The following is a 25,870-nucleotide window of genomic DNA, read 5'->3' on the forward strand; positions in this document are numbered from 1 at the left end:
AGAGCCAAGTGACTTGGTGTATAGCGAGAATAGGAGAGGGCCTAGAACAGAGCCCTGGGGGACACCAGTGGTGAGAGCGCGTGGTGAGGAGACAGATTCTCGCCACGCCACCTGGTAGGAGCGACCTGTCAGGTAGGACGCAATCCAAGCGTGGGCCGCGCCGGAGATGCCCAACTCGGAGAGGGTGGAGAGGAGGATCTGATGGTTCACAGTATCGAAGGCAGCCGATAGATCTAGAAGGATGAGAGTAGAGGAGAGAGAGTTAGCTTTAGCAGTGCGGAGCGCCTCCGTGATACAGAGGAGAGCAGTCTCAGTTGAATGACTAGTCTTGAAACCTGACTGATTTGGATCATGAAGGTCATTCAGAGAGAGATAGCGGGAGAGCTGGCCAAGGACGGCACGTTCAAGAGTTTTGGAGAGAAAAGAAAGAAGGGATACTGGTCTGTAATTGTTGACATCGGAGGGATCGAGTGTAGGTTTTTTCAGAAGGGGTGCAACTCTCGCTCTCTTGAAGACGGAAGGGACGTAGCCAGCGGTCAGGGATGAGTTGATGAGCGAGGTGAGGTAAGGGAGAAGGTCTCCGGAAATGGTCTGGAGAAGAGAGGATGGGATAGGGTCAAGCGGGCAGGTTGTTGGGCGGCCGGCCGTCACAAGACGCGAGATTTCATCTGGAGAGAGAGGGGAGAAAGAGGTCAGAGCACAGGGTAGGGCAGTGTGAGCAGAACCAGCGGTGTCATTTGACTTAGCAAACGAGGATCGGATGTCGTCGACCTTCTTTTCAAAATGGTTGACGAAGTCATCTGCAGAGAGGGAGGAGGGGGGATTCAGGAGGGAGGAGAAGGTGGCAAAGAGCTTCCTAGGGTTAGAGGCAGATGCTTGGAATTTAGAGTGGTAGAAAGTGGCTTTAGCAGCAGAGACAGAGGAGGAAAATGTAGAGAGGAGGGAGTGAAAGGATGCCAGGTCCGCAGGGAGGCGAGTTTTCCTCCATTTCCGCTCGGCTGCCCGGAGCCCTGTTCTGTGAGCTCGCAATGAGTCGTCGAGCCACGGAGCGGGAGGGGAGGACCGAGCCGGCCTGGAGGATAGGGGGCATAGAGAGTCAAAGGATGCAGAAAGGGAGGAGAGGAGGGTTGAGGAGGCAGAATCAGGAGATAGGTTGGAGAAGGTTTGAGCAGAGGGAAGAGATGATAGGATGGAAGAGGAGAGAGTAGCGGGGGAGAGAGAGCGAAGGTTGGGACGGCGCCATACAATCCGAGTAGGGCCAGTGTGGGAGGTGTTGGATGAGAGCGAGAGGGAAAAGGATACAAGGTAGTGGTTGGAGACTTGGAGGGGAGTTGCAATGAGGTTAGTGGAAGAACAGAATCTAGTAAAGATGAGGTCGAGCGTTTTGCCTGCCTTGTGAGTAGGGGGGGAAGGTGAGAGGGTGAGGTCAAAAGAGGAGAGGAGTGGAAAGAAGGAGGCAGAGAGGAATGAGTCAAAAGGTAGACGTGGGGAGGTTAAAGTCGCCCAGAACTGTGAGAGGTGAGCCGTCCTCAGGAAAGGAGCTTATCAAGGCATCAAGCTCATTGATGAACTCTCCGAGGGAACCTGGAGGGCGATAAATGATAAGGATGTTAAGCTTGAAAGGGCTGGTAACTGTAACAGCATGGAATTCAAAGGAGGCGATAGACAGATGGGTAAGGGGAGAAAGAGAGAATGACCACTTGGGAGAGATGAGGATCCCGGTGCCACCACCCCAACCATGTACACTCAGACAGCCTAATATCGCTACACACACACACACACATCCTAGGGGGTGGCAGCTAGGCAGCTCTAAGCTCATATGACAAGACTATATTAGAACATGCTTGCCTGTCTGCCTGGCCATGTGCGTTTAGCTAATATCCTCATATCCCCATTGTGGCATAACCTGCCTTCCTGACCCAATTTAACACCAAACCTTTCAGTGAGACTAGAGTCCCCTCCGCTAGACAAATCAGCTTGTTCCTTTTCTTCACCCCCAACCCCCCCCCCAGAGGGAAAAGCTTTCATGAGCCGTTAAAGACGAATGACCAGTTCTCCGGAATGTTGGGGGCCTTGTCAGGAGAAAGGAGAGGAGGATGGAGAAAAAAAGTCCAAGAATGAGGAGAAAAAAAGTCCAAGAATGAGGAGAAAAAAAGTCCTGCATTCAGAAAGAGAGCGAGATGGAGATTTGTGGGGGGTGACAGGGAAATGATCGAGAAAGACAGCCAGAGAGTGAAAGAGGGTGAGTGAGTGAGCCAGCTGAAAGAAACTTGGGATGAGAGAAAAAAAAAGTGTGAGAGAAGTGTGTGAGGACATAAATGATCAAATGTGAATGAGAGAACTAAAGCCCCACTAGAGACTAAGAAGGTGGGGTAGCCAGAGTGACTAGCAGGTGTGGCATCGTTGACTGAGGGTTCAATGGGGCTACAGCCCAGGCCAACCAAGGACCAGAGAGGCCACGACGCTACGGTCTGAGGGGTGCGGTGGGTGACCACTGGTGCCAGGCGCTGCCCTCACCCCGTCACACCATGTCATTTACCCTTGGCATGGCCGGCCCAGCTGCCAGCAGCTCCAGCCAGTAACACAATGGCTGCAGCTCTTGTTGATGATGAGGCTGTTGTTGATGAGGAGGGCCAACAGAAGCCACTGCTTGTTCTTCATTTGCAGAGTGTTTTTTATTGCGGAACGGCGTCCTGATCAAAGCGACATCGCTCAAGTTCCTCCCTCGTCACTGAACTCTCGCTCCGTGTTTCCATTGGCATGGCAAGCAAACAGAGGAATAAGAAGGAGAGGAGAAAACAGGCTCTTTTGTCCCAGGGGGAATAATCTCACTATCCAGATGGGCTCTCTCTCATATAATGGGGCCTCTGTGATGAATTACCCAGATCATGAAGGTTTATCTTCATATAGACACATCTTTGTCTGAGATACGAGCTGATAAAATTTGATCGAGAAACAACATTTAGTCACATGACAAGGTGAGGCTGTATCAAGACGACCTCACAAATTGATCTCGTAATCCCTATTTTTTGGATTACTGCAGGCCTCATTGTCAGTGATAATATGGGTTTAAAAACCTAAGATGGTGCTGCTAAAAGAAACAATGAGATTCTCAATATATCACAACATCGTGTATGTGATAGAGATTTTAAGTTTGGTTAAGTAGGAAACTCCCACCTGCAGTGGGATTTGGGGACATAGTAGGCAGTAGTGTGTGTGTGTGTGTGTGATCAAAGACGTGAATATGCGTGTGTGTGCTCAATCACGTAAATACGCATGTGTGTGGGTGCACATGTGCATGTGTGTGACGGCAGCCAAGGTGGGTCACAGTCCCTGGTGTCCAGGGTCCCCCGGAACAGAGGCCCAATCAGTGCTAGCCCAGTGGCTAACGGATGGATGGCCCCCAAAATTAATTAGCCTGACTAATGTAGTGTACACTTAATTACACTCCCTCTGTTTTGATTAATAGCAGGGCCCACGTTAGCACACACGCTAATCAAAGGCAGTGGCAAAAAGGGACAAGGCAGTGAATATTATTTACCCAGAAACAGGCAGTATGCATCAAAAGACAGTATGCATCAACAACCCTAAATGACTCTTTCCAGCCAATTTGAAGAGTAATGTGTATGTATCACACGAAGGCATAAATACATTATTACAGTCATGGAAGAACACATGCAAGCAATCACACAAACACTAGTGATGCGCGGGTTGACTTATAACCCATAGTCCCTGCGGTTATATGCGCGGGGCGGGCGGGTTTAGGGTCATGAAATATTGTGGGAGGGCGGGCGGGTTGAATGAAGAGAAAACAATGCACAAATGTATAATTATTGTGCAATTCATATCTATAGGCTACATACATTTGAGGTTTTTCTTTCATTATTTTACTGCTGTTAGTGCGTAGCAAGCTTAAGCTTTAGGGCCTAACCGTAGCGTGTGAAATACACGCCAATTGGCAAACGCTTAAAAAATGCTTTCGGTAACTTGAGCAGAAAAAGTTATCAATGCACTGAGGACAAAAAAAGGACAAGTTTAATTCAATAAGAGACAAGATGTGAAATGGAGAGTTAAAAATAAATAGAAGGGAGGCCAGAACAGTAGTGGTAATGTTGGGGAAAGATTTGGCTATGTAGTAAATGGGGAGGATAGCAGTGCTGGCTATGTGGTAAATGGGGAGGATAGCAGTGCTGGCTATGTGGTAAATGGGGAGGATAGCAGTGCTGGCTATGTGGTAAATGGGGAGGATAGCAGTGCTGGCTATGTGGTAAATGGGGAGGATAGCAGTGCTGGCTATGTGGTAAATGGGGAGGATAGCAGTGCTGGCTATGTAGTAAATGGGGAGGATAGCAGTGCTGGCTATGTGGTAAATGGGGAGGATAGCAGTGCTGGCTATGTGGTAAATGGGGAGGATAGCAGTGCTGGCTATGTGGTAAATGGGGAGGATAGCAGTGCTGGCTATGTGGTAAATGGGGAGGATAGCAGTGCTGGCTATGTGGTAAATGGGGAGGATAGCAGTGCTGGTTATGTGGTAAATGGGGAGGATAGCAGTGCTGGCTATGTGGTAAATGGGGAGGATAGCAGTGCTGGCTATGTGGTAAATGGGGAGGATGCAGTGCTGGCTATGTGGTAAATGGGGAGGATAGCAGTGCTGGCTATGTGGTAAATGGGGAGGATAGCAGTGCTGGCTATGTGGTAAATGGGGAGGATAGCAGTGCTGGCTATGTAGTAAATGGGGAGGATAGCAGTGCTGGCTATGTGGTAAATGGGGAGGATAGCAGTGCTGGCTATGTAGTAAATGGGGAGGATAGCAGTGCTGACTATGTGGTAAATGGGGAGGATAGCAGTGCTGGCTATGTAGTAAATGGGGAGGATAGCAGTGCTGGCTATGTGGTAAATGGGGAGGATAGCAGTGCTGGCTATGTGGTAAATGGGGAGGATAGCAGTGCTGGTTATGTGTTATAAAAATGTGACAGTCACAAGATGGGGACTTCAAAATGGAACATCAAGGGAATTGTACTTACTGTTCAGATGGGTTAAATGGAATAGTAGCCTAACTGAAATCTGGACACTGACTGTAGGTCTATTGCAAGTAAGGCATTTCACTGTACTTGTGCAGTTAAAACCTGTAACTTACCTCTGACATATCCTAATACAATATTAACTCCTGCAGAATTAAGCATTTCTTGCCGTAAAATGATACACCAAAAATTCGGGACTCGGGAACAGGAGTGGAGAAATAGGATTTCTTTCTTTCAGCATCTTGAGAGAATGAATGTGCAGTTCCAGGCCATCTGTAAAGGTGGCGGTGCTATCTTTATCAGCATCATAAAAACAGATAGTATTTCAACTGTATTTCAACCACATAAAATATGCATCCAAGCCGAACTGAAAAAATAAAAAACCCATTTTGGGTCATTTTAACAGCTTTTAATTTAAAGCAGAAAGAGAAAACAAACTTTACAGATGTTAACTACATTGAATCATTCGTTCAATCGATTTATGACATTCTGGTGAGCAAGGGTTTACTTAGTCTTCTAATGCAACAAATAATGACAGAAGAGATGCTGCATGTATCTAATTATAGACGAGTTGACGAACAAATAGCCAAACAAAATGTCAGGAATTCGAAGCTGAAACATAGGCCTATCTAAAAAGGCCTGTCAAAACAATTGTTCAGCCATCTGACTGTACTGCACATTTTCTATAATTGCGGGTTAGGGTCGAGTGTGGGCCTAATTTTCATTTACCACATATCAGACGTGGGATCAAGTCCCTATTAATCAAGCCACAAGCAAGTCTCAAGTCACAAGGTCCGACTCTTAAGTCTGAGCCCCAAGTAGAACGAACGGGTTGAGTCAAATCCAAGTCGTGCATTCCAAGATAAAGTCGAGTCACAAGTAAAAAAAAGAAATGCTATGATTTGTTCAACTACAAATATTTGTATATTTATCGAGTCTACCAGACTGCCCTTTTCATTATTTGTGATATATTATTTGTGATTAAATGATACACTTCAAGCTATTTTGACATAACAAAAGACAAGTGGGCCAATGCTAGTAGTTGGTGCTTGATAACCCATTGCTGGTGAGCTTGCAAAGTAAACAGTTAATATTCTTGATTACCAAACCATTTTAGGAGCAAACCATTTTAGGAGCAAACCATTTTAGGAGCAATAGGAGCAAACCATTTTAGGAGCAAACCATTTTAGGAGCAAACCATTTTAGGAGCAATAGGAGCAAACCATTTTAGGAGTATGGCAATCCTTTATCCCAACAATTTGACATTTGAGCTTCACCTGATCCAATAGATGCACAAGCAAATCAGCAATCTGTTCGCTAACTCAGTGGTTCTTGAACTTCTTGACACACAAACTCCAAAAAGCAGCAGCTACGCAAATGTAGCCTATCACCATAAACGGCAACGCATTTTCAAAACTTCAGATACAGAAATAAACTGCGTTTTACACCTGCATTTTGAGCAGAAAGTCATTCATGTTAGCAGCCAATATCAGGTAAGGATACAATGGCACTTCTTTGGATTCCAGAGCAAGCAGAATCATACGGCCTACCAACCTGTATGCAGCAGAGGATGGGATGGAAAGCATGGTCTTTCTGCACCACACACTATCACCATGGAGGGCTGCATGTCCGCGGAACACTCGTTGCCAAGTTCTTCCTCACAAATACTGTATTTAATTTGTCAGAATGTGTAAGATCTTCATCACATAATATTGAAGGCAGCGCGATGTTACAGCTATCTTATATGGCCAGTAGCCACCTAAATTAGGCCTATTAAAAATATGAAAATCATCAATAAAATTGCCAGGTAGTCTATTATTGTTCGGGCAAAGATGCCTCTGTAGTATATTTCTAAACTGTATTTTATATGGATAATATAAATCTAAGCCGATCCAGTGGCGATTTTAGCGTGTAAATCTTGGTGGAGCACTCTCAAAAAAAATATTTTAGATGCATGCCAGCAAAGCCACAACACAACACTAAACAATACATTAATTGGACTATAATGGTGACAAATGGTGCCCACAAACTGTTAGGGTCTACATAAAGCTGTCTCAACAGCAAAGTCCCAACACTTTACCACTGTTACACCTGGCGATAAGCAGAGCCTTTGTCTGGCAGCGAAACAGTTCATTCAGCCTCATTTACTACCTTTAAAAAAAACATAGTTGATATGGCTGGCTAGAACGGACGCAGTCAATTTAACTATTTGTTCAGCGCTTTTGAAATGTACAGCGACAGAATTCAGAACATGGGCTGTTCTTACCGTATTCTCCCTGTACACAAAGTCAGAACCGTAGGATAAATAAAGGGGCATATAAGCAGACAATGAAAGCTCTTACAATATTCTCTCTAAAACAGGCTATAGGCTACATGTGCACCACCAAGTCAGAACAGTAGGCTAAATTATGAGTGGAAAAAGGACCAAAGTTAGGATGAGGCACATGGGCTACTAACAGCTTACTACACAACATAGTATTACTTTCTTAGCAACAGTATTCATTCAGAATTTACGCCACAGCATACAATACATATTTGGACTCACCTTGGTGTGCTGTGCTCACTTGAACAGGTCCTTTGTTGGCAAATTTTGTCAAAGTCTGGCATCCTCTGGATTTATGGTGCTTTCAAGACAACTGGGAACTCGGCAAAAACAAGGTCGAATCATGACATTAGTGTTCTTCAGGTCGTAGCTCTAGAAAGAGAACAGAGTTCCCGAGTTGGAATTCCGAGTTGGATGACCATTCAAAACGTATTTTCCCAGTCTGAGCTAGTAGATTTGCAAGTAGATTGTCGACTTGATTTTTGATGACTGCAAGCTTGCTACAGTTGAAGTTGGAAGTTTACATACACCTTAGCCAAATACATTCAAACTCAGTTTTCACAATTCCTGACATTTCATCCTAGTAAAAATTCCCTGTTTTAGGTGAGTTAGGATCACCACTTTATTGTAAGAATGTGAAATGTCAGGAATAGTAGAGATAAAAAATTATTTCAGCTTTTATTTCTTTTCATCACATTCACAGGGGTCAAAATATTTTGTACCGGTTTCCTCCAGCATCTTCACAAGGTTTTTTGCTGTTGTTCTGGGAGTGATTTGCACTTTTCGCACCAAAGTACGTTCATCTCTAGGAGACAGAACGCGTCTCCTTCATGAGCGGATTGACGGCTGCATGGTCCCATGATATTTATACTTGCGTACTATTGTTTGTACAGATGAATGTGGTACCTTCAGTCGTTTGGAAATTGCTCCCAAGGATGAACCAGACTTGTGGAGGTCTACAATTGCTTTTCTGAGGTCCTGGCTGATTTCTTTTGATTTTCCCATGATGTCAAGCAAAGAGGCACTGAGTTTGAAGGTAGGCCTTGAAATACATCCACAGGTACAACTCTAATTGACTCAAATGATGTCAATTAGCCTATCAGAAGCTTCTAAAGCCATAACAGAATTTTCTGGAATTTGCCAAGCTGTTTAAAGGCACAGTCAACTTAGTGTATGTAAACTTCTGACGCACTGGAATTGTGAAATATAAGTGAAATAATCTGTCTGTAAATAATTGTTGGGAAAATTACTTGTGTCATGCACAAAGTAGATGTAACCGACTTGCCAAAACTATAGTTTGTTAACAAGAAATTTGTGGAGTGATTGAAAAACAAGTTTTAACGACCCCAACCTAAGTGGATGTAAACTTCCGACTTCAACTGTATAAACTACAAATGGTAGACTATTTGTAGCCTATTAAAATATTTCTAAAAAAACATATTTTCCCATTCAGTTTCACACTGGTGAGTTGCGACCCCACAAAACCTTCTCCCAACAGAGAAACACTACGCTAGCTCTCCCAACGCGTTGAACGGCAGTTTGCTGGTCCAATCAGAGGGCCGAGTGTGCTGCTGCTACTATCTATGACTGCATGTAATTCATCATTCAAATGAGTGACAAAACGTTACAAAATCTGACCAGATCATTTCAAGTCATCAGTGTCAAGTTCTTTTCTATCAAGTTGAGTCTCACATCATCAAATTTGCGACTGGAGTCCGACTGGAGTCCATGCGGATTGGTTATGAGCAATTGGGTACAGGTGTAGAAACAGCTGACCCGTGCATCACTAACACACACACCCATGTATGCCCACACACACACACACACACACACACACACACACACACACACACACACACACACACACACACACACACACACACACACACACACACACACACACACACACACACACACACACACACACACACACACACACACACACACACACACACACACACACACACCTCAACATAGGCTAGTGTAGAGGCACACTGTATTGAGAATATGTTTAGAATATGCAAAACAGAATCACACATACAATCATACACCCGTCACACTTTTCCTTGGCATGGGCCATATGCTGTAAAGCACCACGACAAAAATGTAATATTTATTACCCTGCTTGTCATTAATGACAATTTTACAACATTAATTTGGAGTGGGTCCTATTCAACAGACCCACCTTTAATGTCGTGCTGCTCAAGTGAGGGAAAGGCCCAGGACAAAGCAGGAAGATTGATGTCTGAGCCGACCCCTGCCACCCTCCTGCTCTTCTCTCTAGCCACAGACAGGGGGCTCTACCGAACACTTCCACACATCCTCCAACCTGGATCTCCCTCACAGAGGGAGCTGTGGCGCGGTGAGAGGCCGCAAGCCTAATGAAATCTGCCCATGTAGCGGCCAGATAAACTCCAATTAAAAACAGGCACAAGCTATGTCATGGGGACAGTAGATCAAGTCAGCAATTAACCTCCGCGCTGACCTCCATCAATCCTTAAATTGGAGGGGCCGGCCAGAAGCGCACAATTTCTGCAGATATTAAATTTACATTCTATAAAGTTTAATTAGGAGGGATTTTAAATATACTGAGAGTCCAGGCACGGAGCCTGGGCCTGTCACTGAGCCTCTGTGATTCACCGCCACTGGTCCCCAGGGGTCCCGGACATCCCATGCATCTCTTCTTCCTCGTCTCTGCCGGACCGTCTCAACACACAGGTGGTTCCTCTGCTCCAAATACCTTCTCTCAAACATACTGTACACACTCAGGACAGTATCTACTTAAAACAGCAGTAATATAGGAACATAGGCACTTTTCTCCTTGGAACCATGACAACTTTGAGCTCACTGCATCTCAGAGCTGAGGCATTACTACAGACCCTGGTTCGATTGCAGGCTGTATCACAACTGGCCGCGATTGGGAGTCCCATAGGGCGGCGCACAATTGGCCCAGTGTCGTCCGGGTTAGGGTTTGGCCGGGGTAGGTAGTCATTGTAAATAGGAATTTGCCTAGTTAAATGAAGGTAAAATAAAACATAAAACCCAGTGCACCATTAAGAATGCAGTGGTTAGACTTCAAGCAGTAAACAGAGTGAAATGGCATACAATTGGAAAATGGGCACCCACTGCCCCATCCACCCACGAGTGCTTGGGCAGCCTCATTCCTCCACATCTCCCTGGCTGGGCCCACCTCTCCCTGCACCTCTCCTGGCCACTCAGAGCAGGAGAAAAGGACCAGGGACAGAGCGATGACACTGGGGAGACCACCTCCAGGGAGCTCAACCCCAGCATTAGTCTCCACTTGGCTGTGTCCTTTGTCCCCCAGTGAAAGGCCCAGTGAATGGGGGTCAATTCAAGCCAATTCCCTCTGTCGGACACAATTCATGGAGAGCCCAGTTGGGAGGGGAGCTGGCAACAGCCTCTGGTTACTGATCCTGCCGCACAAGCATGACAGGAATCCGGCACCTGTGTCCAACCCTGGGACAATGGGGTATAGGACATTGGGCCTGGAGTGTAGAACACCACACACACACAGGAGACTCAACCACAACCACCCGCAGGGCATGATGGGTAAAGGGGAGGGTCTGGTGGCTATTCTCATTGCAGCGGGTGTCCATGATTACACTCAGACAGAGTGAAGCAGTGTAGCTGTGTATTGCAACTAGTGAGAAATACAGTAACAGTCAAAAGATTGGACAAACCTATTCATTCAAGGGTTTTTCTTTATTTTTTAAACTATTTTCTACCTTGTAGAATAATACTGAAGACATCAAAACCATGAAATAACACATATGGAATCATAAAGTAACCAAAAAAGTAATAAACAAATATATTTGAGATTTGAGATTCTTCAAAGTAGCCACCCACATATGCTGAGCACTTGTTGGCTGCTTTTCCTTCACTCTGCGGTCCAACTTATCCCAAACCATCTCAACTGGGTTGAGGTCGGGTGATTGTGGAGGCCAGGTCATCTGACACAGCACTCCATCACTCTCCTTCTTGGTCAAATAGCACTTACACAGCCTGGAGGTGTGTTAGGTCATTGTCCTGTTGAAAAACAAATTATACTCCCACTAAGCGCAAACCAGATGGTTTTGCCATCGCAAAAACCATCAAGCGCTATGATGAAACTGGCTCTCATGAGGACTGCTACAGGAATGGAAGACCCAGAATTAACTCTGCTGCAGAGGATAAGGTCATTAGAGTTACCAGCATCAGAAATTGCAACCCAAATAAATGCTTTACAGAGTTTAAGTAACAGACAACATCAACTATTCAGAAGAGAATAAGGCCTTCATGGTCGAATTGTTGCAAAGAAACCACTAATAAAAGGACACCAATAAGAAGAAGAGACTTGCTCGTGGCAAGAAACATGAGCAATGGACATTAGACCGGTGGAAATTTGTCATTTGGTCTGACGTGTCCACAAAAAACGCTGTGAGACGCATTGTGGGTGAACGGATGATCTCCGCATGTGTATTACCCACCGTAAAGCATGGAGGAGAAGGTGTGATGGTGCTTCGCTGGTGACACAATCTGTGATTTATTTAGAATTGAAGGCACACTTAACCAGCATGGCTACCTCAGTATTCTGCAGTGATATGCCATCCCATCTGGTTCGGGCCATCATTTGTTTTTCAAAAGGACAATGACCCAACAGACATCCAGGCTGTGTAAGAGCTATTTTACCAAGAAGGGGAGTGATGGAGTGCTGCATCAGATGTTGGGTGATTGTGGAGGCCAGGTCCTCAACCAAATTGAGATGGTTTGGGATGAGTCGAACCGCAGAGTGAAGGAAAAGCCGCCAACAAGTGTTCGTGGGAACTATTGGAAAAGCATTCCAGGTGAAGCTGGTTGAGAGAATGCCAAGAGTGTGCAAAACTGTTATCAAGGTAAAGGGTGGCTATTTGAAGAATCTCAAATATAAACAATATTTTGATTTGTTTAACACTTTTTTGGTTGCTACATGATTCCATATGTGTTATTTCATAGTTATTTTGTCTTCACTATTATTCTACAATGTAGAAAATAGTCCAAATAAAGAAAAACCCTTGAATGAGTAGGTGTTCTAAAACTTTTGACCGGTAGTGTATATGTGAGTGCATGCGTGTGTGTTAGAGAGAGAGAGCCTACATCTGAATCAATCTCCAGATTGATCCACCAGGGCCAATCTACAGTAAAGCATAGTCCCAATGTGCACTAATTGTCCGGCTGACATTAATTGTCATTATAGGGTTGACATAGCCGCTGGCTGGGAGTTAGAGAGCCACATGGAGACTACACTCATCTGTTTACTGGTGACATCACAGCGGCCCTCCACAACCACATATAGTACAGGTCACCATTAAATCAAACCAGTGAGCTCCGCACTGGACGGGTTTATATGAGTAGAATGCTGCCTTTTTAACAAGCCGAGCCCCTTGGATGATGTCATCAGCATTTGGTGTTGTCCCGTTAAAAGGGTGAGTATGAGGACCTCTTAGGAAGGAGTAAAAGAAAGTAGAGGGGCTTATAAGTAAGTGTGTGCGAGGAGAGTGAAAGTGTGTGTGTGTGTGTGTGTGTGTGTGTGTGTGTGTGTGTGTGTGTGTGTGTGTGTGTGTGTGTGTGTGTGTGTGTGTGTGTGTGTGTGTGTGTGTGTGTGTGTGTGTGTGTGAATAGAGAGTGGTGGTGGAAGGGACTTCACGGACCACAGATCTGACTTCCTGAGGTACTCTTTGTACTTTAGACCCCCCCCCCCCCATTTCACTGCGGTCACGTAGGTCGTACTGGGGTATAGATGTAATTATTTATTTATTTTTAAACACTTAAAATTAGCCTCACGGTTGCATTGTTAAATCTTGTTCATTCCCTGAAATTAAATACCGTGACTGTTTTCTCATTAGCTGGGAATGTTGTTTGAAATGTCTGATACAACATACTTTGGTGAAATCATTATCAACCTATTGCATACTAGTTAAAAATCTACATTTCGGTGTGCAGGGTGTGAAGAAAAAGTGCACATAAAAATAACTTTTACGGTCAAATTACCTTGGGTTTCCTTTGCGTTTTCAACTCTACTAAAGGTTTGTTATGGCCTCCCGAGTGACGCAGTGGTTTAAGGCCCTGCATCGCAGTGTTGTGGCGTCACTATAGCCTGGGGTTCAATCCCATAGTGAGGCGCAAAATTGGCCTGGCGTCGTCCGGGTTAGGGGAGGGTTTGGGGGTGGGGGGTGGTTTACTTGGCTCATCACACTCTAGTGAGAATCAATCATGTCACCAGAATAAGACCCTCTATATGTTCATCGTAACTTATTTCATCTGTAGCCTAATAAACTGCATTGCTTTCCCGAAGTCGTAGTGGGTGTAATACACAACATATAATCTCGAGACTCCAAGTTCACTTCGATCGGATGATTATTATATCAATATTTGCGCATAAAAGGGTGTCCAGCGGCATTTCTCTCATAATTAGACACAAAAATATCCCACCTTGTCTAGTGTATCTTGTTTTGTCAACAAAATAGCTGTTTCCATCTGGACTGTTGTGACATTTTTTACCCAACGTACTTTACCTCGCATAAAAATGTCAGATGGAAACATGGTTTATGACATTAATCAGAGGAGGCTGGTGGGAGAAACTATAGGAGGACCAGCTCATTGCAATGGCTGGAATGGAATCAATGGAACGGAGTCAAACATGTGGTTTCCATATGTATGATGTGTTTGATACCGTTCCATCTATTCCATTCCAGCCATTACAATGAACCCGTCCTCCTATAGCTCCTCCCCATCAGCCTCCTCTGACATGAATATTCATCCTTCACAACAATTGGACAGTTACAATAAAAAAAAGTAAACTACGTGTGTCGTTGATGCTTGAATTTAGACTTGGCTGAACTGCTTTCAATGTGGAAAGATTGCTTCCGTATCCCACTTTTGTGATTTTTGTTGAAAACGTCACTTTTTGTGTGGACCTATGGTCACAATGGGCTCCCGAGTGGTGCAGCGGTCTAAGGCACTGCATCTCAGTGCAAGAGGCATCACTACAGTCCCTGGTTCGAATCCGGGCTGTATAACATCCGGCCGTGATTGGGAGTCCCGTAGGGTGGCGCACAATTGGCCCAGCGTCGTCCAGGTTTGGCTGGGGTAGGCAGTCATTGTAAATAAAACTTTGTTCTTAACTGACTTGCCTAAAAAATAAAAAATATATTTAAATAATGACTATGTCTCAGCGGTAGCTGTAATATCAAACTAACGCCCGCTATTTGCATTTCATGATCACAGTCATGCTAACCACATCATATTCCTCAATCGAGGTAAACTAGATGTTGGGTCGAGTGACTGACTCACAACAGTTTTTCTCAATAGTCTCAGTGTTCTCTGATAATTCTTCAGGCATCTATTCTTCCCTCCTCCCTCTCAGGCTGTGGCTGCTGTGGACTTGGGACCTTGGCTTACTGTATTATCTCCAAAGCAACTTATAATATTCTCACATGATCAGCAGCTCTAATGTGCACCAATTATTTCTGTGGAATCCAATGTACCACCGGAGAATTAGAAAATGCAATATATCAATGTGATATATACAGTACATCATATGGTCACACACAACTCAGCAGTCTGAAACCACATCCTCATTCAATGAATCTCTTGAGGAAAAACATGAGCTCTCCCAGTCCCATTGGCACAGGACTAGTTGGTTGCTGCACTCAATAAAGTATTCTATTTCATTCCTCCCCTAGTGGTTGGATGGTTAAACCACCCACTCAAAAGGCCATTCTCACTTTACCTCACAGGATGAAGTGTTTCCTGAACCATTTGAGCAAAACCCCTCCATTGAACAACCGCCCACCTCCCCACTCCTATTCCCCTTCCCTTTTGAGAGAGCGGGGCTTCTCCTAAATGAACAATGCCCACACCTTGAACAGAGCCACTGATTTGAGGGGCCATTGTGTGGTGAGAGCAGGGTTTGCCCCACAAGTGTCTAGTCTCTGTTATCATGGAGCTCCACGGTCTGTGTGGAACTTTATGGCTTGTTATCCAACAACCCCTCCCCTATCTCCTGATGAGGATTGCCGAATGACTACTCTACACGGACTCTCCAATGTAGCCTTATTTGCACCAAGAGAATGGGAGGGAGAGAGGGAGGAAGAGATAGAGAGGGGAACCTAACAATGCACTTGGAGGGTTGGTTGGCAAACACAGCTGGGCCAGCCACAGTAGAGGGGTGATAATGAGCCATACCTGTGAGGGGCTGGTGTTTGGTGTCCCCTGTAAACCCTAGCAAACTATGTTCATGAACCCCCCCCCACACACACACACACACACACCATTGTAGACTCTGTAACTGATATGCTGATATGCAATACATGCATCAGTGCTTACCTCAACAACCTGCCTTGTATCCAACCTGAAGTTGAAGTCTCCGAAGACAAAATATGGCACCTTTTCAAACCTCTGGTCAGTGATCCTGAAAAACATGAAAACAATTTGCCATCAACAGTGAATTGCTTCAAGTGGAGTAGGCCTATACTGTTGATGGGCCTCTCAGGTGGGCCTTGGTGGTTGGTTGCCTTAGGGCATGTAATTTAATTTACGAGGTGCACAGCACCACCTGGTGGCACAAACACATTGGTCAGAAGTGTTTCACCCCTGTGGAGAATAATATTCAACATGACAAAATCCCAAACAGAATTGTAAAGCAGTTAACATGAATTGGCTTGAGTAAAATCGGGGCCTTTAAAATATTGTTCACCTCTAGTATAAAGTGAAATTAGCTGTGCAAGTTTCAAATGATGTTCTAGTAATGTGACTGAGCTGACTTGAGCATGCTGTTCCAAATCGTGTATGAGCAAATTAGATTGAGTCTGTGTGGACAGTATGATCTCCATTCTATGGGAAGCTGCTATACTTTGAATGGGAGGTAAGCAGTCATGAACTCTGTCCCAATATCCACACTTGAATACTACCTAGTATGTGTTGATGTATTGACCATCTAGCCATGGAATAAAAGGTGAAACAAATATAGGGACATGATCATTGAACAGTAACAGAGAGAGAAATCACCCACAGTATCTAATTCAATCCAATATATAGAACTGTGTGAGGTAGGGAGGATTCATGGAATGCTTCCAGATCTACAGCAGCACTGGCATCTGAGCGCATTTAAAACGCACCTAAGCGACGTATAATTAACTTCCTATACCTAATCATTGACTTAAAGAGGCTCCCTCTTACAGGGGAGAGATAAGAAATTAAGACGACAGAGTTAGCGCTGCTAGCCTACTTGTGTAATTAATGATTCAGAATGCTAGCGCTTTGCTAATCGCGGGGGGGATAAATCGCCGGGCGGAGGGAGGACTCCTGATAACAATATATTTATGAGGCCATAAAAAGAGAAGGCACTCTGTGGTGGGTCCATTCCTGGACCTGTGTCGTAAAGTATCACCACAGCCCAGCCAGTGTTTCTTTAAGGAGGAAGGGAGGAGGGTGCTTGTTGTGGGGAGACTGGCGGACACCTGCACCTCAGACTACCAGTCATGGGTGCTCGGGGTCGGGGAAGGGATGGGGGTAACACATAGACTGGGTGATGTCATCACTGACCTTCCCCAGCCATGGGGACTGGAAGAGCACTCTATTCAAATACAAGGACAGTTCACACTTTATGTAGCCTGGCGGCAGGTAGCCTTGCGGTTAAGAGTGTTGGGCCGGCAACCGAAAAGGTCGCTGGTTCAAATCCCAGAGCAGACTAGGTGAAAAAAAATTGGCAATGTGCCCTTGAGCAAGGCACTTAACCCTAATTGCTCATGTAAGTCATTCTGGATGAGAGCATCGGCTAAATGACTCAAATGTAAATGTGCAAGTGGCCAATGGAACGGCCACTTCAACACATTCCTCGCGTCCCTTAAATCGATGTGTTTGCAAACCCACGACTCACAGTGTCCCGGGGTTAAATGGCCCAAGTTCTCTGTCAAAATAAATATAGGCCTAATAAAAGTTCAAGTTTATAGTGACGATTAGGATGAGAAGAGTATTCAAATAATGGTATTTGCCTTTTCAAATAAGGACATTATCTGTGTATGCTGAGCATGTAACTTGTACAACGGAGGCTTGTCGACATGAAACATTATGAACATTTGTAGACAGACAGCTTTAAGGTGGCTTTATTCTTAAAAAAAGAAAAAAAGAAATGAGCTCACTCCAAAAAGCGAATAAAGTACATTTGCATAGAGGAGAGATATAGGGAGAACAGAGAGAGTGGAGAACAGAGAGAGTGGAGAATGAGAGTGAAAAAGGAGGGGACGGGGGGGGGCTAAAGTAGAGGAGAGAGTGAGTGTGGAGGGAGAGAGCAGAGAGAGCGAGGAGAGGCGAAAGGGACAAGAGAGAAAACAAAGGGACGATTCAGACCATGCCACTCTCCCCGGAGAGCGTGTGCGTTTCCCCAGGGCCCAGTGCTGGGCCGAGCCTGTTCCCAGCTTCATCCCTCTAATAGCCATGTCTAATGCCGTAGCCCTGGATGTTCTGTCTGTAGGGCTAAGGTATCAGCCGCAGGTCAGAAGGTAACGCTCTGTTTACATTGTCATTTCCTAAAGCACTTGTGGTGACCCGCTTGGTGTGAAAGTTGACTTTTGCTTGGCCTTTATGGCGTCCCTAAGAATTGACATTAGCCACAGCGGACTGGTTGTGAATGGGGCGGTGGTGGGGGGTCCTGAGGGCCCCCTGCAGGCCCCCCAGCGAGGGCCCCATTAGTCGCGTCATCACAGTTCATTCAAGCAAACTGTAACAGTGTCAGCGATATTTCCACACAAAGACGCACTTCTTTACACAGTCTATAAACATGCTTCCCCCCTGGCCAATTCATCGCACGGTGACACCTCTGAAAGAGGCTCTTTACAGGGGCCGTTCTCACTGAGGGGGGCTATCAGTCAGGCCTTCCTGGGGCCACACAAAGACAGGGTCAGCCGCTAATTTATAACATGGCCCCCCAACTCTGCTCCCAGGCCCCCTACCGCAGCCGCACAAAGCACAGGGAGCACATTCCTGACACATTCACAGCTCACACACATAAATGGCTTCGGGCTTATTCAGATTGAAGAGAGTTGCAGCAGAAGCACCGCGACGAGACTTCAACTGACATAATATGTACATAAACTTTTCAGTTTACATTAGCAACGGACTGCCATGTGCCGAGAGAGAATTTGTGGGCTTGGCAACAGACATTCTTGCACTGCAGCTTAAATATCCTTGTCACATTAGCCTATAGTACATCCACTAGCCAGTAATCGTGCTTCCAAAACACGGTTCAACCATGCAAGGAACTTTTCGTCGTAACCATATTACACTCTTGCATTATTCAACAATTCACAAACGTGTGCAGACAATTAAAGGGTTTATTTTCTCTTCCGTACTCTCATTACATTTTAGCTTCAAGACAAAAGCAGTTACTGCTAGCTAACGCTAACACGCCTTCATCAAGCAACGTTACGTTAGCTTATCAAAAATGAATGCTTCATTCAAATTTAACTCAGCGGCACACTACAAAAGCCAATGCAGAGTCATCCATTGGGAGTGTGATTTTGAGGATTTTGGAGAATGTTAACATCGTGAAGAATGTGCTTCTTGACGTCTGGCTCAATGGGCCAGGGGAGGAACCCTGATGTGACCTGTGACACCCAGGGTTGGCCACCGGCTTACCAGCGCCCATCCCACCCAGAACCCCCTTCTCCCAACCTACCCAGCTCTCCCAGTTGAGTCATGCCAAAAGGGTGGTTGTGGGGTGTCGCGGTCACACAGAGGTTAGAGGATAAACCAACCCAACAACGTCAAACCCAACGACTGGTCAAATCCCACAGCATTTCTAATAGGGACACAAACAAACCTAGGGAGGAAGGATGTCAGCCACTGGATCTGGTGGTGTTGGTTGGACTGGTATAGGTGGCGATGCAAGCCGGTCCAACCTCTTCTCAGCAGTAACTCCCATCTGCCAAATCCAACATGCATGGGAGCCACATCTTTACAGCCTGTGAACCCATCATATCGACTCATTTTGGCAGATCTCTATTCCGCAGATACATAACTAGGTAAAATGGTTGTAGACAATATACTCATTTACGATTCTTCAAGCCCCATGGCTGCAGAGCTAAGAGTGAATGGTGGCTACTTGCTAATGAACTGATTCTATACAGTAGAGACTGACTGGGGGGGGGGGGGACCTAACCTACCTGCTGCCCCCAGGCCTCCCAGGGTGAGGAGGCAGTTCACAGTCATGCACTGACACCCCTCTGCACACCACTACCCCCGAAGGGCTATACTGTATTTGGTCCCTAGCTGAGCTAGCACTGTCCACTAGCCCCTAAACACAACTAGCCACCTAAAGCCTATGCTCCCCTTCAGCCTCTAATGAATTGCGTTGCAAAATTCCAGGAACCTTCAAAATAAATTCCGCTTCCTGCTTATTCCCTCCTGATTTAGGTAATCAGCCAACTGGGATTTGGGAAAGACGTATCGAAAGTTCCTGAAATGTTTCAACCCTACTACTGAATGACATAAGGCAGCAACCACAGTATTCCCTGTGCCCACACAAACACATAGGTCATAGCAGGAGCTTGCATGCAAACCCAAATAAGCATAAGCACACACATTGAGTCAATCCGATGCTCTTAAAAAAAAAAAACTATTCTACTATCACATTATTCACCACACCTCCACTAAAACACTAAGTTATACATTTTGTATAAAACACGTACGCGCACCACACTACTACTACTACCCTGTCTAATCAATTTATCTGGCTTTTATTGAGGATCTATCTGCAATTATTCAGTCCTTCTTCCAGCTGAACATGTCTATTGCCTGGAAACAGGCTCTCCTTTCTCTTCTCTTTCAGCCTGTTGTTCTGGGAAAAGCCTTAAAGGAAACGTTTAGATTGGAGGGCTCTTTGAGATGCTCTGACAGTTGACTGATGACCGTCCATAAAATGACAAAGAATTGCTGTATGGTGGCCAGTACGGCCCACTGCTTCCCCCTGGGAAACTAATTGCCCTGAATTGTTAACGGCAACATCATTTTTTTTTTTTTTTTTGCCAATCATTGCTTTTCAATGCCTCGAAAATGAGCATGAAACAAGCCTTTTCAGCGAACAAAACAGTTAAATGTCTCCAATGTTGATCAAATTAACTCCAGCTGTGTGACAATGGACTATATTTGTGTGAAAATAACGGCGGGGGACAAAGGGGGTCTTTACACCGAGATTTCACGGTTGTAATGTAAAACTGTTCTCTCCTGAACCGGACCAGCCACTCAAAGGGAGAGAATAAAAAGGAACATAACTCCAATAAACAGAAGATTTTTAGCTAAAGAAAAAAAAATGGTGTTGATTTGATATCATAGCTATCATTTCACATGGTTCTTGGCAGCCTGCTTCCCCATCCTCTTGGCCAGAGCCCTGAATTCTGAATTAGCACAGACTCGGCGTCCTCCTTACGTCACCAGTCCTTGGCAGAACTAAGCAAACTAGAGGGCATTTTACTAGATACAGAGTCAGAATATATCAATGCTTCCTTACGGGAAAAAGGGTCTGTAACGAGTCTCATAAGGAAGCATTGATATCTACAGATAAAATGTTCTAAATGCAGTGGCTGTTATCAAAAACACAATTCCCAAACCAATTTCAGGATCATAAATCAAATGTATATTTCCGATATTAAGAACATAGCATCATTTTTGTATATTCCCGCGCTCCACAAAAACAAATGTCTTATGTAATGAAGCAATGACGCCAAGCGTCAAGGGAAATATTCATATAAAGGGATAATAACTTTAGATGCCGTTTGAGGCTCACATCTCAGTGAGGGGAATAAAAACAGGCAAGGAGGGTATACATTTCAAACAGGACTTTCCCTTCTCTCATGAAGCTGCCGGCCACACATCAGCCAGAGACCGGAGAAGTGCTTTTTTGATGTGACTCAATGGAGAGGTTTGGCTGGCTAAACGCTGTTCCTTCTCAGTTTTGTTCCCCGGAGGCCTTGAAGCGCTTTGGAAATAAACACTGCTTAGCAGTTAAAAGGGCCACAGAGGAAGGGGCTTATCGGATGTGTTCTCAAAGGGCCGTAAGCTGCATTATTAGCCAGGGCGCTAGATAAGGGAAGGGGCTGAGGTTGGGCACAGCCACGGAGCTCACTCCCTAGACTGTCTCACTGACCAGGCTCCTGCACCAGCAGCCCCTCTGGATCTCAGCTGGTGGTGTCCACTTCCCCTCCTTCCCCCCTCCCCACAATGAGAGATTAGAGCTCAGAAAGAGAGAGAAGGGGGAGAGAAGAGGCTTTGGCTATAGATATTCACCCTCTCCCTTTTCCTGCTCTCTTTCTGGGGTAGGAGTCAGAGTTAGGACAATGGCCAAAATGACGGTTCCCAACCGGCCGCTGAATGGGAACACTGTTGGAGGTAGCGCTTCATTCAAAGCCGGCCTGGGCACATTGTCCTCCCCGATCGGCGGAGGAGAATGGAGTTCGCTGGTGGCTGCCAAAAGGTTAGCAGCTCCTGTGAAAGGAGCAGCCCATTATGCACTGCCCCTAGCAGAGCCCAGGGTCTTTTGTCCCCCCCCCCCCCGCCCCGGCCCAGCCAGCTTTTTCACTCTCAGGCAGGCCGGATCTGTGCCCAAGTGTTTCCCCAAAGTGAGCGATTGAGGCGCGATGCCCCCCTTCACCCCCTGCATGGGATACCAGCCTAGTCAGAACATAGGCCTACACCTCCCATACCCCTTAGGTTTCTCCTCCCACCTCCCGAAAAAGGGCAAAATCCCCTGCCATTGTCACCTTTTAATGATATGTCCCAGGAATTAACAGTGAAGGATACCTTCTGAGCACAAGGGGACTTAGAGGAGGGGAGCGTGGAAACTGCCACTCACCAGCTCAGTGCTATTCACTCTCCACCAGAAAACGCGCCATTTAGCCGTATTTATGAGGCAACTTTTACAAATAAATCAACTTCAAGAACATGACGAAAGTGTAGAAAATACGGTCAAAACCCTCAGTGTAAACAACAAGTTACTTCATTATGCCCGTAAATCCAGGTAAATTATGGTTCATATATATATATATATATATATTTTAAAGCTAACCATTTTCCCAAAACACCCCCCTACTTCCCTGTCCATTAAATGCAAAGCATTCTTTCATCAAAACGAAAGCATGAAGGAGGTGGAAAATTATTATCTTGGAAATACATAAAACACTACATAAAACGCTAATTCACGAGGTGCCAAAACCCTTGATAATACATGGCGGCCATATGCATTCAAGTTATTCAAAGTGGAAGGAGATGAAAGACGCTGTGCATTCAGACTCCATTTCAAATGTTGGTGGGGGGGGGGGGGGGGCACGTAATGCAGGGCTGCCACGTAGCTTTTATTTGGTGTTAGCATGACCAGGTAAAGAGCAAAGGGCTAACTACATCATCCCTCTCCACTGTCAATGGACGTCACATAAATCACATTGGCGGGAACGGCTCTCGTGTTTTCTTAGAGGGGTCTTTGGGTGCAGGACGAAGGATTCTCTGCTGGTAGAGAGGTGAGCGTGTTGCTCGGGGTCGAATGGAAAGGAGGAGAGGACGGTGAGAGGCGATATGGAGAGAATGGTGAACGCAGAGATGGAGAGGATACTGAGAGGAAAAATGAAGAGAATAGGTGGAGAGGTTATAGGTTATATCCTTCCTGTTTGTCCCTGTCCGGGGGTGTCATCGGATGGGGCCATAGTGTCCTCCTGACCCCTCCTGTCTCAGCCTCCAGTATTTATGTTGCAGTAGTTTATGTGTCGGGGGGCTAGGGTCAGTTTGTTATATCTGGAGTACTTCTCCTGTCCTATCCGGTGTCCTGTGTGAATTTAAGTATGCTCTCTCTAATTCTCTCTTTCTCTCTTTCTTTCTCTCAGAGGACCTGAGCCCTAGGACCATGCCTCAGGACTACCTGACAAGATGACTCCTTGCTGTCCCCAGTCCACCTGGCCGTGCTGCTGCAACTGTTCTGCCTGTGATTATTATTATTTGACCATGCTGGTCATTTATGAACATTTGAACATCTTGGCCATGTTCTATTATAATCTCCACCCGGCACAGCCAGAAGAGGACTGGCCACCCCACATAGCCTGGTTACTCTCTAGGTTTCGTCCTAGGTTTTGGCCTTTCTAGGGAGTTTTTCCTAGCCACCATGCTTCTACACCTGCATTGCTTGCTGTTTGGGGTTTTAGGCTGGGTTTCTGTACAGCACTTTGAGATATCAGCTGATGTACGAAGGGCTATATAAATACATTCGATTTGATTTAGGTGGAGAGAATATAGGAAGATGAGATGTGGAAAGAGGAGTGGGTGAAGAGATGGAAATAACAGAGAGGGGCTAGATGGAGAAGGGACAGAGAAAATAGTTGCAGAGACGAGATGGCGAGAATAAGGAGGAGCGTGCCAGTCACCTATCTAAGACGAAGCCCAGGGCCTTCTGTCTCGTCCCGGAGTAGACTGAGGGGCTCTTCTCCCAAGCCAGTATGTTGGAGGCATCGTGGAACAAGTGGATGTTGACCAGGTCAAAAGTACTGGGAGGGGACAGAGAGAGACTTATGTTAGTTGGACCCCAGGTAATTTCAGTTTGAGACCCCTGAACTACATGACTGACCTCTTGGCCTGTGGACCACGGGTATGGTTGTGTGAATGGAGCAGTGAGGGTGAATTTGTCTCGCCGCACTACAAGCAGACTGACATGTCCATTTCCCTCCTGGTAGTGCTACTGTTGCTAAGCCCGTCTCATCGATCTACTATATCAATCTCTGTAACTGTTTTTCTCAGAACGTCTCACCTCAAGATGCTTATGCTGTTGACAAACTTCTAAATAAATACGCAAAATGTCCCCCTCACCCGTGTCCCTCTCGGTCATCCCTGTCCCTCTCTCTCTCTTTCTGTCTCTTCCTCCAAGTGCCTGTCTCGAGTCATGCCTGCCTCATTTAGAATGTTACCATTTCAGCCCTTTTGTTCTCACGTCATCCTTCTATTAGATTACGACCCCCCCCCCCCCCCCTGCTCCCGCTCTGCCCAAACGTTTGTATTCATCTCGCACAGGTTCAATTGTATGTAATGTTTTCTGTCATCTGTCATATGCAACTGCTGACTAACGCGATTATGCCTAATCCAATCCTGGCCCGTTCCTAGCTCGCTGTCGGTTGGGAGAGGGAGCGAAGTAAAGTCTCTCTCTCTAGGGAAGACTGACTCTACCTCTCCTCTGTCTATGAAGAACAGAACTGCAAAGCCCCATGGGATATACCCTATGGATAGAAGGGTAAAGCCAAAGTGACAGGTACTGCGAGTGACACTGCTAGGCTTTACAGGTAGTCACAGTTGGACGTGACGCTGAAATGCACCTGGAGGAAAAGCTGATATTCAATTTGATCCTAAGTGTAGCGTGAGATGTAACATGAGATGTGCTAGAAACTCACCAGTCAGCCAGAGCCCATCGAGTCCTGATAAAGCCTTTTCTGGACCACTTACACTGCAACATAGGGAGGATACACATGCAGACTGAATGTTAGCATTGATAGCATGGAATTGAAACTTACTGCAGTGCACCAACAATCTCAACTGGCATACATAGCCAGTGTGGGCTATACAAACGCAAAGACAAACTCTCTTCTGAGAGTTTTTCTTCCATTTCAGTAGGATTCTAATCATTACTATACAGCATATCAATTTTCCCTGTATTTACATATTTGTCTAACCTGAGCTTCATGATATATAACATAAGCCATTAGGCAGACACTTTGATCCTAAGCGACTTACGGTCATGCGTGCATACATTGTTTATGTATGGGTGGTCACGGGAATTTAGCCCACTATACCGTGGTTGCAGGTACCATGCTCTACCAACTGAGCTACAGAGGACCAACACTGTCATGACAATGGGGAAAACAGTATGACTTCCAAAGTGTTCTAGTGGCCTGACCTAAAGCCACCTGGTCAACCTCCTATAGCCTCACCCCATAGTGCTACTAACTGAGGGAATTACCCGGTCAGGAGTCCCAGCTCTCACACAGCATATGACTTACCATGAAGCTCGTTATTGAACGAGAGAAAAATTGACGCTTGCAACCGCCCTAATTTTGAACGCATAAATAAATAAATATTCCAGGGGCTTTCTGAGCATCCTAATGGGGGAGTTAACCGTGGTGATGAATAAACTAATTATGGCCCAGGTCACATAATTACAAATTGACTCATTTTATTTAAAAAACTTAGATGCAATTTTAAAGGCCTGAGAGCTATTTGATTGCATCTCACATCCTTCAATCTGCATTAGTACAAGATTAACTGTATCAAATTGAATTACATTAGCATACTTGAATTAATCTATACCGCCTGGCAGAATGTATGGGCCCAATTATACCCCACTGTCCAATATTCTGTGTGTTTGAGGTAAAATCTAAATCCTTTTATCATGAACGGATGGCACTCAAATATTTTGCGATCATTTTAAAAAGGCAAATAATAAAACGAATAGTTTTACACGACGTTG

General features: G+C 45.4%; 1 protein-coding gene across 2 annotated transcripts in view; it reads right to left on the reverse strand.

Moving 5' to 3' along the window:
- The window catches only part of LOC124038148 (inositol polyphosphate-5-phosphatase A-like), a 227,975-nt gene that overhangs the window by 40,140 nt on the left and 161,965 nt on the right, over nucleotides 1-25,870 (reverse strand). For both annotated transcript variants that reach the window (XM_046353658.1, XM_046353657.1), the window contains exons 7-9: nucleotides 24,798-24,850; nucleotides 23,784-23,903; nucleotides 15,709-15,793 (exon numbers count right to left, since the gene is read on the reverse strand). In XM_046353658.1, the coding sequence (XP_046209614.1) occupies nucleotides 15,709-15,793; nucleotides 23,784-23,903; nucleotides 24,798-24,850 (258 nt within the window). The remainder of the gene's footprint in view (nucleotides 1-15,708; nucleotides 15,794-23,783; nucleotides 23,904-24,797; nucleotides 24,851-25,870) is intronic.

The sequence above is a fragment of the Oncorhynchus gorbuscha genome, linkage group LG06, assembly GCF_021184085.1.
Source record: "Oncorhynchus gorbuscha isolate QuinsamMale2020 ecotype Even-year linkage group LG06, OgorEven_v1.0, whole genome shotgun sequence".
Lineage (NCBI taxonomy): Eukaryota > Metazoa > Chordata > Actinopteri > Salmoniformes > Salmonidae > Oncorhynchus > Oncorhynchus gorbuscha.